The sequence below is a fragment of the Orycteropus afer genome, unplaced genomic scaffold (genome assembly GCF_000298275.1).
Source record: "Orycteropus afer afer isolate SDZICR_OR568_19922 unplaced genomic scaffold, OryAfe1.0 scaffold00194, whole genome shotgun sequence".
Classification (NCBI taxonomy): Eukaryota; Metazoa; Chordata; class Mammalia; order Tubulidentata; family Orycteropodidae; genus Orycteropus; species Orycteropus afer.
In genome coordinates, this window is record NW_006921781.1 from 6,184,201 (window position 1) to 6,198,226 (window position 14,026).

Sequence of the window (14,026 nt, forward strand, 5' to 3'; positions counted from 1 at the left end):
GAGCTCTGGTGGCATAATGCCTAAGGCATCTGACTTCTAACCAGAAGGTTGGCAGTTCAAACCCATGAGCCACTCCATGGAAGGAAGATGGGACAATCTATTTCTGTAAAGATTTATCACCTCAAAAACCCAATGGGAGTCACTATGAGTCGTAACCAACTCGATGGCAGTGAGAATAAATGAGTACTCTGTACTATAGGGTTGTTGTGAATCAGAATTTACTCCATGGCAGTGGATTTTAGTGCAACAAAAGGCTCAAAATCTTTTTAATAATTTAAAAACTGCACATGCAGCAAGTGAAGTGAATGTGAAGAATTTGTTGTGAGTAGGGGTTGTTTCAGTCGTTTAAAAGTGAGGGCAAATTTACCTAACATTAAAGGGCAAGTAGGAGTTATCCAGAAATCAGACATGAGTAACCTGAGGTCTGCCTGTACTCTGAAAGCCCGTAACACAAAGTAAATTAATTGAGTGGATCTGTCAGTGACTGTTGAAGCTGTTCAGAAATTTTAAGCAAAACCTCTTCGCTAAGTTTATTCTCTTGTTTATTCACACTAAAGAACAGCAAAGGCAAAAACCCACAGAGATATGTTTAGTGAAAAGAATTTTAATAGTAAGTAATTAAGTGAGAAAGCTGAAAAAAGAATGCCTTATTTTGGTAACAGAGTAGATGGGTAGGAATCAAAATTTGTTTTTACTTTTTTTCAATAATAATTGGAAAACTGAGTCGTAAATAAGAATCTAAGAAACCCTTCACTCTACTCCTCTCCTTTGACTTCTGAAATACAGTGCAACTTTCTACCATCTGTTATTTTAAAGCTGAAACAGTAACGAACATATGGACTTTCTTTCTCAAGCAGCTGTAATGTAGTTAAAGTTATAATAATTGTCTTTCTGTAAGATAAATTTACATTAAAAACCTGGCCAGTTAAAAACAAATGGCTTTGTCTCAGATCTTTCCAGAACAGAATGTGAAAAGTCCAGAATCATCCCTGATAAGCTATCTTCAGAGATCTAGAACCTATCTTCTAAATCTGCATTTTTATGTTTAAGGTTAAACACATATAATCCATGATACCCAAATCAGTTTACACAGTCAGAGAGTCCACAGTTCATATTTTCTGTTTCTCAAGCAAAACATTAGAAACCTCAAATAGCATTCAGCTACTACTTATACATAAAAAGAATCAGCACCTAAGTTCTCGAAAGGTAATAATATAAATCTACCACTCTCCTTGGGTCACTGAACTCCAGTGGAAAGGCTCATTTATTTTTGAAGAAAAATCACAATACTTTCGGCACATAGCCTTCCATCTCAACTACATATCATTTATAGTGAGTTTAAGTAAATTGAAAGGAATTCAGAGCGTATTCTGTCCCACTCAGTATGAAAAATACGAATTCTACCAACCTTTGTCTGGGTGGTTCAAAATCATGATTCTTCTATGGGCTGTTCTAATCTTGGCCTTGCCAGCAGATGGGCTGCAAAAAGAAATTAAAGTGCTTACAATAAATAATGTCAAATGCAAATTATAAATTAACAGTTTATTTGAATTTTAAGAAATTAAAAACTAATGAAAATTTCACCATCTTGTGGACACATATGAAATTGCAGCTTTTCACTTAATTTCACTAGTCATAAAAATAGATCAATGATTCAGTGTCGCACATATATTTCTTCAGTCCTCTGTAATGCTAGTTCTTATTCTCAATCAATTTTAAAAAGAATATAAAAACACAAAAGCTAGAGTAGGTTAGTTATAGCTCACAGACCGAAAACATATGCTTCCAGTTATTTTGGGGGGAGGCAGTATATACAGTATAGCAGATAGGTATTTAAGGAGCTCTGGTTGTGTAGTGGTTAAAGCATTTAGCTGCTATCCAAAAGGCTGCTGATTCAAACCCACCAACCACTCTGCAGAAGAATGATGAGACAGTCTGCTTCGATAAAGATTTACAGCATTGGAAACCCAATGGGGGTCACATCGCTAAGACTCAGAATTGACTCAATGGCAGTTGAGTTTGGTTTGTGATAGGTATTTGAACTCCAGAGCTAGACTGTGTGATTTTAATCCCAGCTCTGTCATTTAGGACTACATATAAAAGCCCTGGTGGTACAGTGGTTAAACGTTCATCTGCTAACCAAAAGGTTGGCAGTTCAAACCCATGAGCCACTTTGAGGAAGGAAAATGTGGCAGTCTGCTTCCATAAAGATTTACAGCCTGGTGGCGTAGTGCTTATGGCATCTGACTGCTAACCAGAAGGCTGTTGGTTCAAACCTACAAGCCACTCCTCGGAATGAAGACTGGACAATCTAATTCTGTAAAGATACTGCCTTAGAAACCCAAGGAGGGGTCACTATGAGTCAGAACCAACTCGAGGGCAGTGAGTCTGGTCTGGAGTCAGTCTGAGTCTGTAAAACCTATACGGCAGTTCTACTTTATTCCACAAGAATGACTATGAGTTGGAATCGACTCTACAGCATTGGGTTTGATTTTCAGTTTTGTCTAACTTTGCTCAAATTATTTAACTTCTCAGTGCTTTGGTTTCCTCACTGCAAAATGAGGCTAACAACAACATATTCCTTACACAGCTGTTGTAAGGATTACAACAAATGAGTTAATGCCTACAAAGTGCTAGAATAGTGCCTGACATATAGCAAGTGCTTAATAACAGTTGGCTTTCACTGGCATTTTCTTTCAACATAAGATCTCAAAATCCCTCATCATAATTAATTTAGCCTTGTAGGAAACCTGTCACAAGAGCTTGGGTGTTTCAACAGCCTAATCTCTAAAAGAAAAAAAAAAAAAAAAATGGAAGGAGAAAGTTAAAAAAGCCTAAAATTAGTAGGTAAGAAGGACATGGGGAAGGGGTAGTCACAGGGAAGAGATGGGACGACAGCAGCTTATTGTTAGGAAAGTAATTGGTGCTGTGAAACAAAGCATGTCTGATCTGTTGAGAGCAGAACGAATCTGCTTTGTAATTTGCACCCAAATCACAATAAAACATTTTTTTAAAAAAAGCTTAAAATTATTTTGGCAAAACCTATTTATCCAGTATTGGAAATGTTTCTTATTAGTACAATTTCCAGACAGGGAAAAAAATTAACATCACTAACAACAAAATATTAATATTGTTACTTAATAGCTCTTTTGTAAGTCACTTAGCTTTTCTGGATCTCAAATGGAGATATTAATAGCTGACTTGCAGTGAAGGGTGGTTGTTGTTAGGCTCAAAATCATTTAATTTGTATGGGTGAACCATAACTGTAGTGGCTAAAAGCATGTATTTTTATTGTTATTCATATTTGGGTTCAAAATCCTGATTCAACCATGCATGAGCTAGGAACTTTGTCCTGCTTAAACCTTCTGAGTTCTAATTTTCTCATGTGTAAAATGGACATAATAAAACCCACCCCTCCGGATTATTTTAAGGATAAATTAGATAAAATAAATGGAAGGATTAGCATAACTTGGCATATAGTTATTATTATAATTTCTATGAAAATGTATTGCATAATTCCTACATTTAAAAAATGAAGCATAAGTATAATTTAACGTTTCCTGAATGACTCCAAAGCATCATCACAGATAATATTTAAGTGCATAGAAACTCTCAAGGTTTGGAGCGGTTTGCTTGCTACTAAATGGCTCTGAAATGCTCTCCATTTTAAGGTCTTCTCTCTGTTCCGTTCAGTGCCTCCAGACTATTAGTTGTCAAGCCTTGATTCTGCCAGCATTCCAACCTCTAGCTGTTTTCTTGTCAATTACTCACTACTTGTGATCTGTAAACAACAGATTACCAAGCATGTTAGCATGAGCTATCAAATGTTGACTGTTGTTGTTGTTGTTGTTGTTATGTGCCGTGGAGTCGGCCCCGACTCATAGCGACCCCTCCTTGGGTTTCCGAGGCAGTATCACTACGGAAGTAGGATTGCCCAACCTTCCTTCCGAGGAGTGGCTGGTGGGTTTGAACCGCCAGCCGTCTGGTTAGCAGGCAAGTGTCTTAGCCACTATGCTACCAGAGCTCCCCAAATGTTGACTAGGCACATAAAATATTCTTCCGTGAATAAAGTTTGTTTTTTTTTTTTTTTATAAAGATTTAAGCATATTCCCTTTGGCTAAGAAGTCTTTTGGAGGATCATTTCAAACTTACTGTCTCTCATAAAGACTGATTAGAAAGTACTGAATTCTTAGCAAGTAACCATTAAACACTGTACCAGGGCTATGAACTCTATATTGTTTAACTACCTATCAAGAAATAAAAAACACAACACATAAAAAAATTCTAATATGATTGAATTTCCTGTGGCTAAACTACACTTACCTTTCTCTTTTGGTGCTCTGTGGCACTTCTTTGCTTTGTCAGTTATGTTTCATAGTGGTTCTATATATAGTTCACATTGATCCTTGGGTAGACTCTAAGTTACACATAGGAAAGAAGCCATAACTTGTATCTAAAAATAGTATCAAAAATTGTATATGCAACAGGTGCCTAATGCATTTTATACAGCCTTGAAAAGAGTGGCTTTTAAAAAGTAAATTCTTTGAGAGCACTAAGGTTTCATATTAGCAAATATTAACATGAGAAAGGGGGCTCTAGTGGCATTTTTTTTTTTTTTTTTTTAACAAGAGAAAAGATTATCATATTACAAAACTGTTAAAAATAAAAAAAAAAAGACAAGAATTTCAAAAACTTTATTTCATTAAGTTAATCATGCGTGGCTTACTAGATAATAAAGACATGAATTTAGAAAAACTCAAATTTCCTGTTGTATCTTGGCAGGGGATTATCTAGTAGAGTTGCTTCTTATATTGGATATTAAGTTCTAATTCAGCAAATAAAGCGAAATATGAAAATTACTTCAGTAAAATTGTCCCTAAAAATCACATGGTTTTGTACATAAAATTCCTTAAAGCCTTACGCACTGAGGTCTGCCAAACACTGAACAAGATTAAAGCAAAAGGCAAAAGGAAGGTTTATATACACACATAAGGGCATTCAAACACTGCTTTTAAGATAATAGTCATCAGACTCCTAGTGGTGAGCTTTGGGGATGAGTGGAAGTATTCTTGCTTGCCTACAGGGTTTATTCCTTTTTTGTTATTGCTCCATTAAGTCTCTACGACCTCAATACAGTTTAATAGATTTGTTTATTGCAAAGATTATATAAGATAGAAGAATCCTACTTCTTAAACTTCCTATAAAAATTAAATGTAGCTATGATATACTTCCGCTATATACAATTTCACCGTGAAATTGAAAATGTAATTTTAAGTATTATGTTACCTACAGCAAGGATTTCAGACTGTGCTCTGTGGAGTACATTAAGCTAAGGAGTAAGGAAGTGTGTGTGTGGAACTGAGTAGTGTCCCCCAACCCTGTGGCAAACAGCCTTTTTGACTTCATCATTTTTATTACTGGACTTTTGAGTAATACAGTGCCTAAAGCACTTGACTGCTAACTAGAAGGCTGGTGGTTCAAACTCACCAGCCACTCCTCAGAAGGAAGGCTGGGCAATCTACTTCCATAGTGATACTGCCTTGGCAACCCAAGGAGGGGTTGCTATGAGTTGGGTCCGACTTGATGGCACATAACAACAACAACATTGTCTAAACAGAGTTCCACAGAAGTTTTTAGAAAGTTTGGAAATCACCATTATGTATCATTTTAAAAAATATTAGGTATAATAATAATTTTCCTAGACAGCTGAATAAAATATTTTACGTTTTCTGTTATAAATAAGAATTATAGTTCATATATCTACCCTCTAGCAAGGAAAATCATAAAGCAAAGACTCAAATATGCATCTCAGCAAATAATCACCATTAAATTCGATCTATAAGAATGTACAGAATCCTCTAGTAGCACAAAGTATTTTTCTTTAATAGAGTATCAACGGAATCAGTTCCAATTGGCCTGTATCTACTTGTTAGAGTCAATCTACTGTATTTTTACTCAAATAACACTTATCTACGTTTATTTGCCAACTGCTCCCGCCCCCTGGGAGGTATTTACATAACCCCCAATACGCCATTTTCTTTTTTACATGTTGCTGTGAAAAAATAAATTAGCATAGAGCATTCACAAAAAGTACCTGGGGGTTGGAGGCAGCATTTGGCAAACAAACATAGATGTGCCATGTTATCAGAGTGATAATACAGATGGCAGTGTAGATTCAATGATCACAGAAAACGGAACCACAGCAATGTAGTATTCACACCTTTAAATGCCCTGCAAAATCAACACTGACTGACTAAGGAAAAGCAAGAGCTTTACCTTTCTGTTTAAAGTTTTAAGTCAAATATTTAGTATCTATTTCCATGAAAGATGGGAAGAGATATGAACTAACAGTTATTTAGCTTCTATTACTTGGCAGACACTTTTATAAGATGGTATCATATTATTCCAACAAGGCAGATATTATTATTCCCAATTTAAAATCAAAGAAACTGAAGTTCCGAAAAGGTAAAAATAACTTGACCAAGGTGATACATTACCTAAGAGGCAGAATCAGGATAAGGATCTGTTCTGCTTCAACAAAAACAACAAACGAACTCAGTGCCATAGAGTCAATTCCAACTCATAGTGACCCTACAGGAAAGAGTAAAACTCTCCCATAGGGTTTCCAAGGGTGTAAATCTTTACAGAAAGCCTTGTCTTTCACCCAAAGAGCAGCTGGTAGGTTTGAACCGCCAACCTTTCGGTTAGCAGCCGAATTTCTTAAGCACTGTGCCACCAAAGCTCCTCATTTTGCTTAGCTGACATTTACTGAATAGTTACTAAATACCATGTATTAGTTTAAGAATTTCATATGCATTATATAATTTAATCTTCACAAGAACCCTATGCAGGAGAAACAAATAACACAGTAAGTGATGAAACTGGTATTTGTAGTCAGATCCATCTGATATGAGGCTGTGTCTTAACCTCCGGATTCACTATTTTTCTTGTGCATCTTGTACAGCCTCTAGTTCAACAAGATCAAACTTTATAACCGTATACCTTAAGAGAACTCAAAAATACTATCACTTCCTAATTATGTCTCATAATAACAGGAGTGGCTTGGATGATATTAAATGACAGTTCAAAAACATTTGTCTTTGGTTTTATAATGTGCTTCATATCCACATTTAAAGAATATGGATAGAATGTTATTGGAGTTCAATAAAAATTCAAGGAAAATAATTTATTCGGAATAATATTAAGCAAGGAACAGTTAACAATATATCTAATTTCCTAATTGGGTTCCTCTACTTAAAATCATGTCCTATTTTCTATTCTCTGTTAAAAAGACAGCTCTCCTTAGAAAGAAAGATAAAACCCCAAACTAAATTAAGCTGCCTCCCCCACTTTTTTGCTCTTTCTTCCTAGCTCATCAAAAAAATAAGAGCTTTGGCTTAGGAAAATCTCCTGACCTATACGAGACTTAATGTAAATTATGTCAATATAGCATTTTATTGTCTATTCTGCTTAACTGTGTTGATTAAATCACCTAAAGATTTGCTATTGACAACAGACTGTAACCAATCCCCACAAAAAAATAGGAGTGGGTTCTAAGGGACATAAGAGAAACAAATTAATATAGTTGCTGGTAGGGGAAATAATCTCAAGTGGTAAGTATTAAGTAACAGCATATAGCAATCACATAACAGCATTTATTAACCATCTCCCATACCGCCCAAAGTTAGATAACAAACGGGTCCTAAGGTGAAACAAGTGCAATGAAACATGCTAGATGTCCAACTGTGGAACTAGAAAACAAATGTGAAACAGGTCTTATAATTGAAAATATGATTCAGCTCTATTACTATTCAATATGATTCCTAAATGAATCCAGAAAGATTGAGTGTCATGGTAAGGGATATTCTGATTAATTTGAAACTTTAGTATTCAAACACAACAGCTCCTTGTCAAAAAATAAAGACACATCACAAGTTTGCCTAATTTTTTTTCAGGGATACTTCTTTAGACTTGAGGTTTTAAATTGTAAATATTGGTATTTTTTCCTTTCCCTCCTACTGCTAATTTTAAATGTAAGGATAATCTTACTGTTACATATTCTCCTTCTTCAAGACAAGGTTGGCCATGGAACAAAAATAATACTTATGCAGCACACCTACCTTACACCTAAAATAAGACTAGCTTCTCGCCTACTCATTTTCTGTTCAAATCCTCCTTTATAGTAGGATGAAAGGCCCTGTATAGGAAAAGATAGAGCAAGAAATAATTAGTTGCATGCATGAGGTGCCATGACCTCACTCCCATCACAGAGCTACATAAGAGTAATGCATTTTTACCAGAAGTCAACTTGAAATAGCATGAGGAAAAAAGCAAAACAATCATTCTTTTCAAAAACTACGACTGAAATGAACACTTCAAAAATATTATTATTTTTTTCATTTCAAAATATATTAATTTTTCTATACTGAGATATAACTGAAAAAAAAAAAAAAGAGAGATTGCTGGAAGCAAAATGCTTGAAATTTTTCCAAGCTCCACAGTAATTTTTTTAGTGTATAACCTTAGCCAAGTCATTCAGTGTGGATACAGGTAACTTCTTTCTACCTACTAGACCGGCTGACACAGAAAGGAGATGAACTGACAAAGTAAGGAGGAAGTCAAGACAGCAGACAGGCAGGGCAAGAACAACTAGAAAACTTGATCGAAAAGTTAATATGGCTGAAGACGCATGAATGAGGAGAAGAAAAGCATTAGAGAGGTAATGGAGGCCAGACTGTGTAGGGCTTTCATGGAAAGAATTTGGGATTTTATTCTAAGTGAGAAAAGAAGCCAGGGAACTGGAGTAACAATCTGATTTGTTCTGAATGGACTACTCTAAGTACTGTGGAGAACTGAAAGAAAGGTGCAAGGGTGGAAGCAGGAGATCAGTTGGGAGGACATTACAATAATCCAAGCAAAAGACGACAGTAGAAGAGGAAGTGGTGATAAGTAGTCACATTCTGGCCATATTTTCAAAGCAGAGTTAACATTTGCTTGATGGATTAAATATAGGATATGAAAAAGAGAAGAGAGAGAATATTAATGTGGTAGACACTGTTACGTATTGCCCAGCTCTCCCTTCAGAGGTAAAGGACTTATTCCTCAGACACTGGGACAACTGCCAGCAGAGATCTCTCTCATTAAGCACATGAGTTTGGCTGAACAAAGTCAAGGTCATGCCCTTTTCTCTGGCAACCCACATTTATTACTGGTTGACATGATGGTATAAACAATGGAGTTCTCTAGGGTTCAATCCTTGGACTTCTTATCCATACTCACTTGCTTGTTGTTGTTGTTGTTATGTGCCACTGAGTTGGACCCGACTCATAGTGACCCCTCCTTGGGTTTCCGAGGCAGTATCACTACGGAAGTAGACTGCCCCATCTTGCTAGGTGATGTCATTTAATCTTGAGGCTCCTTGTGCCAACTTAAGAAAACCAACTCCTCCTACCTTCAGAACTCTCCGTGGGGGTGGCTGAAGTCTTTGACAAGACTGTAACACAGCCTAACTTCTCTTTCCACCAATCCTTCTTCCTTTTCCTTTCCAAAGCTTTCAACCTAAAAGCACTCCTTAATAAACCTACAGCTTGCTAAACTTTGTCCTGTTCTGCCTTCCAAAGAACCAAAGCTGTGCAGATGACTTCAAGGTTTCTGACCTAAACTGCCAAACCGTCATTTAAGAAGTAGGGATGAGGAGATTGTTTTGGACATACTAAGTTTGAAATATCTATTAAATATCTACCAAAACCAGGCAGGATTCACTGCCACTGAGTTGATTCCAACACATAAAGTCCCTATAGGACAGAGTAGAACTGCTCCATAGGGTTTCCAAGGCTGTAAATCTTTACAGTTGCAGACTGCCACATCTTTCCCTTGTGCAGTAGCTGCTAATTTCGAGCTGCCAACCTCTTGTTTAGCAGCCAAATGCTTTACCACTGCACCACCAGAGCTCCTTATTAAATATCTAAGAAAAGAAAAAATCTGACCTGCATAAAACATTTAGGAATCATCAGTGCAAAGACAGAGAATATTTACAACCATGAGACTAAATGAGATTGCCTAGGGCGTGAGTGTAGATAACAAGTCCAAGCACTGAGCCCTAAAGAGCTGCAGGGTTTAAACACAAACCAGACCTATGGCCACCAAGTTGATTCTGACTCATAGTAACCCCTAGAGAATAGAGTAGAACTGCTTCAGGATTGGTTTTAAAGGCTATAATCTTTATGGAAGCAGACAGCCACATTATTCTCCCAAGGAGCACACTAACCTTTTGGTTAGAACCTGAGCACCTAACCACTACACCAAGGCTCCTTGTTGCAAGGTTTAAGGGCACATGAATGGAGAGGAATGTCCAGCAATGAAGTGGAGAAAAACCAGAGACAAAAGTGAAGAAATAAAAAATGGATTCAAATGCTTCTAGGTCAAGTAAAATGTGAACTTAGAACTGACCCCTGGATTTAGCAAAAAGGAAGTAACAATGACTTTGACAGAAGCTTGGGGGTTAGGATCATAGCCTGCTTTGATTCGGTTCAAGAGATAACAGGATGAGAGAAATAGGAGACAGCAAGTAAAGACAACCCTTTTCAGGAGAAACAGGATAACAGGATCCATGAATTCAGATTTTAGAAGGGAAAATAATACATATATGATTAGCTGCATATATGTTTCTAAAAAATGAACCTGTGTTTTGGAAGGAAAAATAAAGTAAGCGTATGGATGTATAAAACAAAATCTGAAAGTATATGCACCAAAGTGTTATTTCTGGTGGTGGGATTATGAATGATTTTTGTTTTCTTCTTTATGTTTATTTTTGCTTCTTCAATTTACAATGAAAACATTATGCAATTAATAAAAAAAGGAAGGAATAAATAAAGCAAACCAAGAAAATTATCAGAGCTTAAAAAATGAGATCCAGGAGTTCTATCTCATCTTTTATGTAAGTGGTATTTTCTAAACAGCTTGTTACAAATTTTTATTTGGTAATAATTCTCTGGTAATTAAATTATTCAACAACATTTCGGTACCTACTATGTGCCAGGCCCTTTTCAAGTGACACAGGTCAAATTCTGTCCTTCACCATCTACATGGTAATCTGCTAATGTACCAGTACTATAAAGAAGAGCATGTACTATTCCAGATTTTAATTATTTATAATCTAGTAAAGAAAACAAACAAAAAGCAAGACTACTCCTCTCACAATTTATGAATCCAATTGTTTAAGTACATATGCTAATTTGGACATATTTTATATCTTTCTTAATATATATGGAGAGAATATGCACATAGATAAACACATCTGGAAAGAAACAGGAGATTTAAGAAAGGAAGAGTAGCTGGTTTTAAGGTTTCTCTTGTTGTTGTTGTTGTTGTTGTTGTTGTTATTTGCTGTCGAGTCGGCCCCGACTCATAGCAATCCCTCCTTGGGTTCCCGAGGCAGTATCACTACAGAAGTAGGATTGCCCAACCTTCCTTCCGAGGAGTGGCTGGTGGGTTTGAACCGCCAGCCTTCTGGTTAGCAGTCAAGTGCCTTAGGCACTATGCTACCAGAGCTCCCTGGTTTCTCTTAGGTGATCAAATTTTTGCTAGATGAAATCCTTACTTCCTAAATGAAACATGATTAGTTGACTGTATTGTGGCAAAATAAAAGTATCACTGACTTAACCAGACATAGTCATTTTACAGAAGCATGTTTACTTTGCTGCTATTTATGTTTTTAAATCACCTTTGAGATGAATGCATAGAGTGATTCTTTCTTCAGAAAAAGAAATATTTCCATGAGTCTTGATTTATCTTAGGTAGCTCCAAAATAGTTGAGCTTTTAACATAAGAAAAAAGATAAATTGATTATGTTTCATAAACTGTCATTCCCACTATAATCACTAAGTTCATTAACCTGAAAAGCAGGTATTGTATCTGAGCAATTTTATTGCACTCAGATTCGCCCAGGTCGAAAAGGAATCTCAGAAAAGGCTACTGAAATCTAGGATCTGGAAGGCTCAAATCCCAAAATACTGACCTACTTCCAAGGAAGTCAGTCTGTACATACACAGTCAACACAACTGTCATGAAAGAACTGTATCTTTTTGAGGACAAAAGTTTAACATATAAGGGCTATAGAAGGGAAAAAGAAAACAAAAAAATTGCTCATTTCACTTAACTACTAATAAATATGTTTGCATTTTTCTTCAGAAAAAATCATGCCTTCTAAACTTCTATGAAATTGAGGTTTTACATTATAATATTAAATAGAACAAAACTGTCATCACAGTATCTTAATCTATGATTATTTAAATGAGTATCTGTGTCATGAGCAAGCACAAAATTTTAACTCTATGGCCTCCTTCTGAAAAAAAATTAAGTAAATAAAATAAAGTGTAATTAAAAGGCTCTTTTAATTTTACAAATAATATACCAATATTGTCTTATATTAGGGTATACAGACATAAGGCAAAGCAGACAACACTGCAGGGGCCAAAGGAAATGTTTAGAACTACTGACAATGAGATTATTCTAAGGAACAACTCTAGCATAAACACATGAAATAGATAAGTTATCTATTTTTTTCTAATTGGATTTCTAAGAACAGAAACAATAAAATTCCACTAGTTTTATGCTCTCTATTTGAAACACACCCTGGACCTTATACATTATTATTTGATATTACTTTATTCATAAAGTATGTCTAAAGCACAGAAACCAAAATTACTTTCCTTCTAAAATTAGAATTAACTGTTATAAACCAAAAACCAAACCCAGTGTAACTGAGGTGATTCCAACTCATTAGGACCATATAGGACATAAATGAAGTACTCCATAAGGTTTCCAAGGCTATAAATCTTTACAGAAGCAGACTGCCACATCTTTCTCCTGCAGAGTGGCTGATGGGTTTGAATCGTCAGCTTATGGTTAGCAGCTGAACACTTAACCACTGTACCACCAGAGCTCCATTAACTGCTATAGTGCCCCTAAATAACCCAAGTTAAATAAAAGTCTTCATTAACTACTTCAGTAAATAGCTTGAATCACATAATTCCTCCAGACAACCAGAGAGGTATTACCTATTTCTATGCAAGAAACACATGTTATATGTGTTTTTTCTAAAGCATGCAACCTTCTCATGTGTTAGTTTCCTATGTGTGCTTTGAACATTATATGTGTGTGTGTATTATTTACATGGACGTGGTATATGCAAAACTAAGGTATATCATTCTAAATCATTTATTGTTTATAATTATCTGTTTAATTTATTAGACTACAGAAAGATGATTTTCCCAATTAGTGTACTTCCATGAATTTCACTTGACCATAAAATAACTGGAGAATGATTTTTAAAAAATTATACTCAAAAGAACAAATTCACAAATAGACAAAAGAAAGCCTCAAGAAAAGAGGAATGACTTCGAGAACAAAAGAAAAAATTGAGGTAATTAATCATTCATTAGCTCAGTCGATACTATATACTAACAAGCAAACAGCAGACTAAATCATAAAGGTTCAAACAGCAGACTAAATCATAAAGGTCTTTTACTTTCCAAACTGCTTTTGAAATGAGATAAAAAATATATATTCTAAGCAAGAAACATCTATAATGGGCTAAGAGAGTATGAAATAGGACAAGCAGCAGACAAGATAGTTTAAAGAAATCTATGAAGACTGAAACATGTAAGAGTGCACTAAAAGAAAAATTATAGTAGCAACACTGGATTAAAGAAGAAGCCCTCTCAAGAGAACCAAGAAGAAAACACTAAATTCAGAGTCAATGAATAAAGAAAGTATTATCAGGGTAATTAATTAAATCAGAATAGCTCAGCTAGATCATCCCTATTCACTAATACAAAGCATAAGGGGTCAGGCATTTGTCACTTATGCCCTAAGCTGAAGAAAGAAAGTTGTATGTTGGGGGTGAATTATTGTAGCTGTTGGAGCTCAAGAGAAGCAAAAGGGGAGTAACAGCAGATCCCATTTTAGAAACCAGAAGGAAAGACACAGGTGGAGAGGGGTGACAATGACAAGTATATATAGTACT

General features: G+C 35.7%; 1 protein-coding gene across 1 annotated transcript in view; it reads right to left on the minus strand.

Moving 5' to 3' along the window:
• Positions 1–14,026, minus strand: part of DNAJC15 (DnaJ heat shock protein family (Hsp40) member C15) — a 158,661-nt gene that overhangs the window by 38,793 nt on the left and 105,842 nt on the right. The window contains exons 4-5 of the mRNA XM_007947827.2: positions 8,121–8,197; positions 1,409–1,479 (exon numbers count right to left, since the gene is read on the minus strand). Of these exons, the coding sequence (XP_007946018.1) occupies positions 1,409–1,479; positions 8,121–8,197 (148 nt within the window). The remainder of the gene's footprint in view (positions 1–1,408; positions 1,480–8,120; positions 8,198–14,026) is intronic.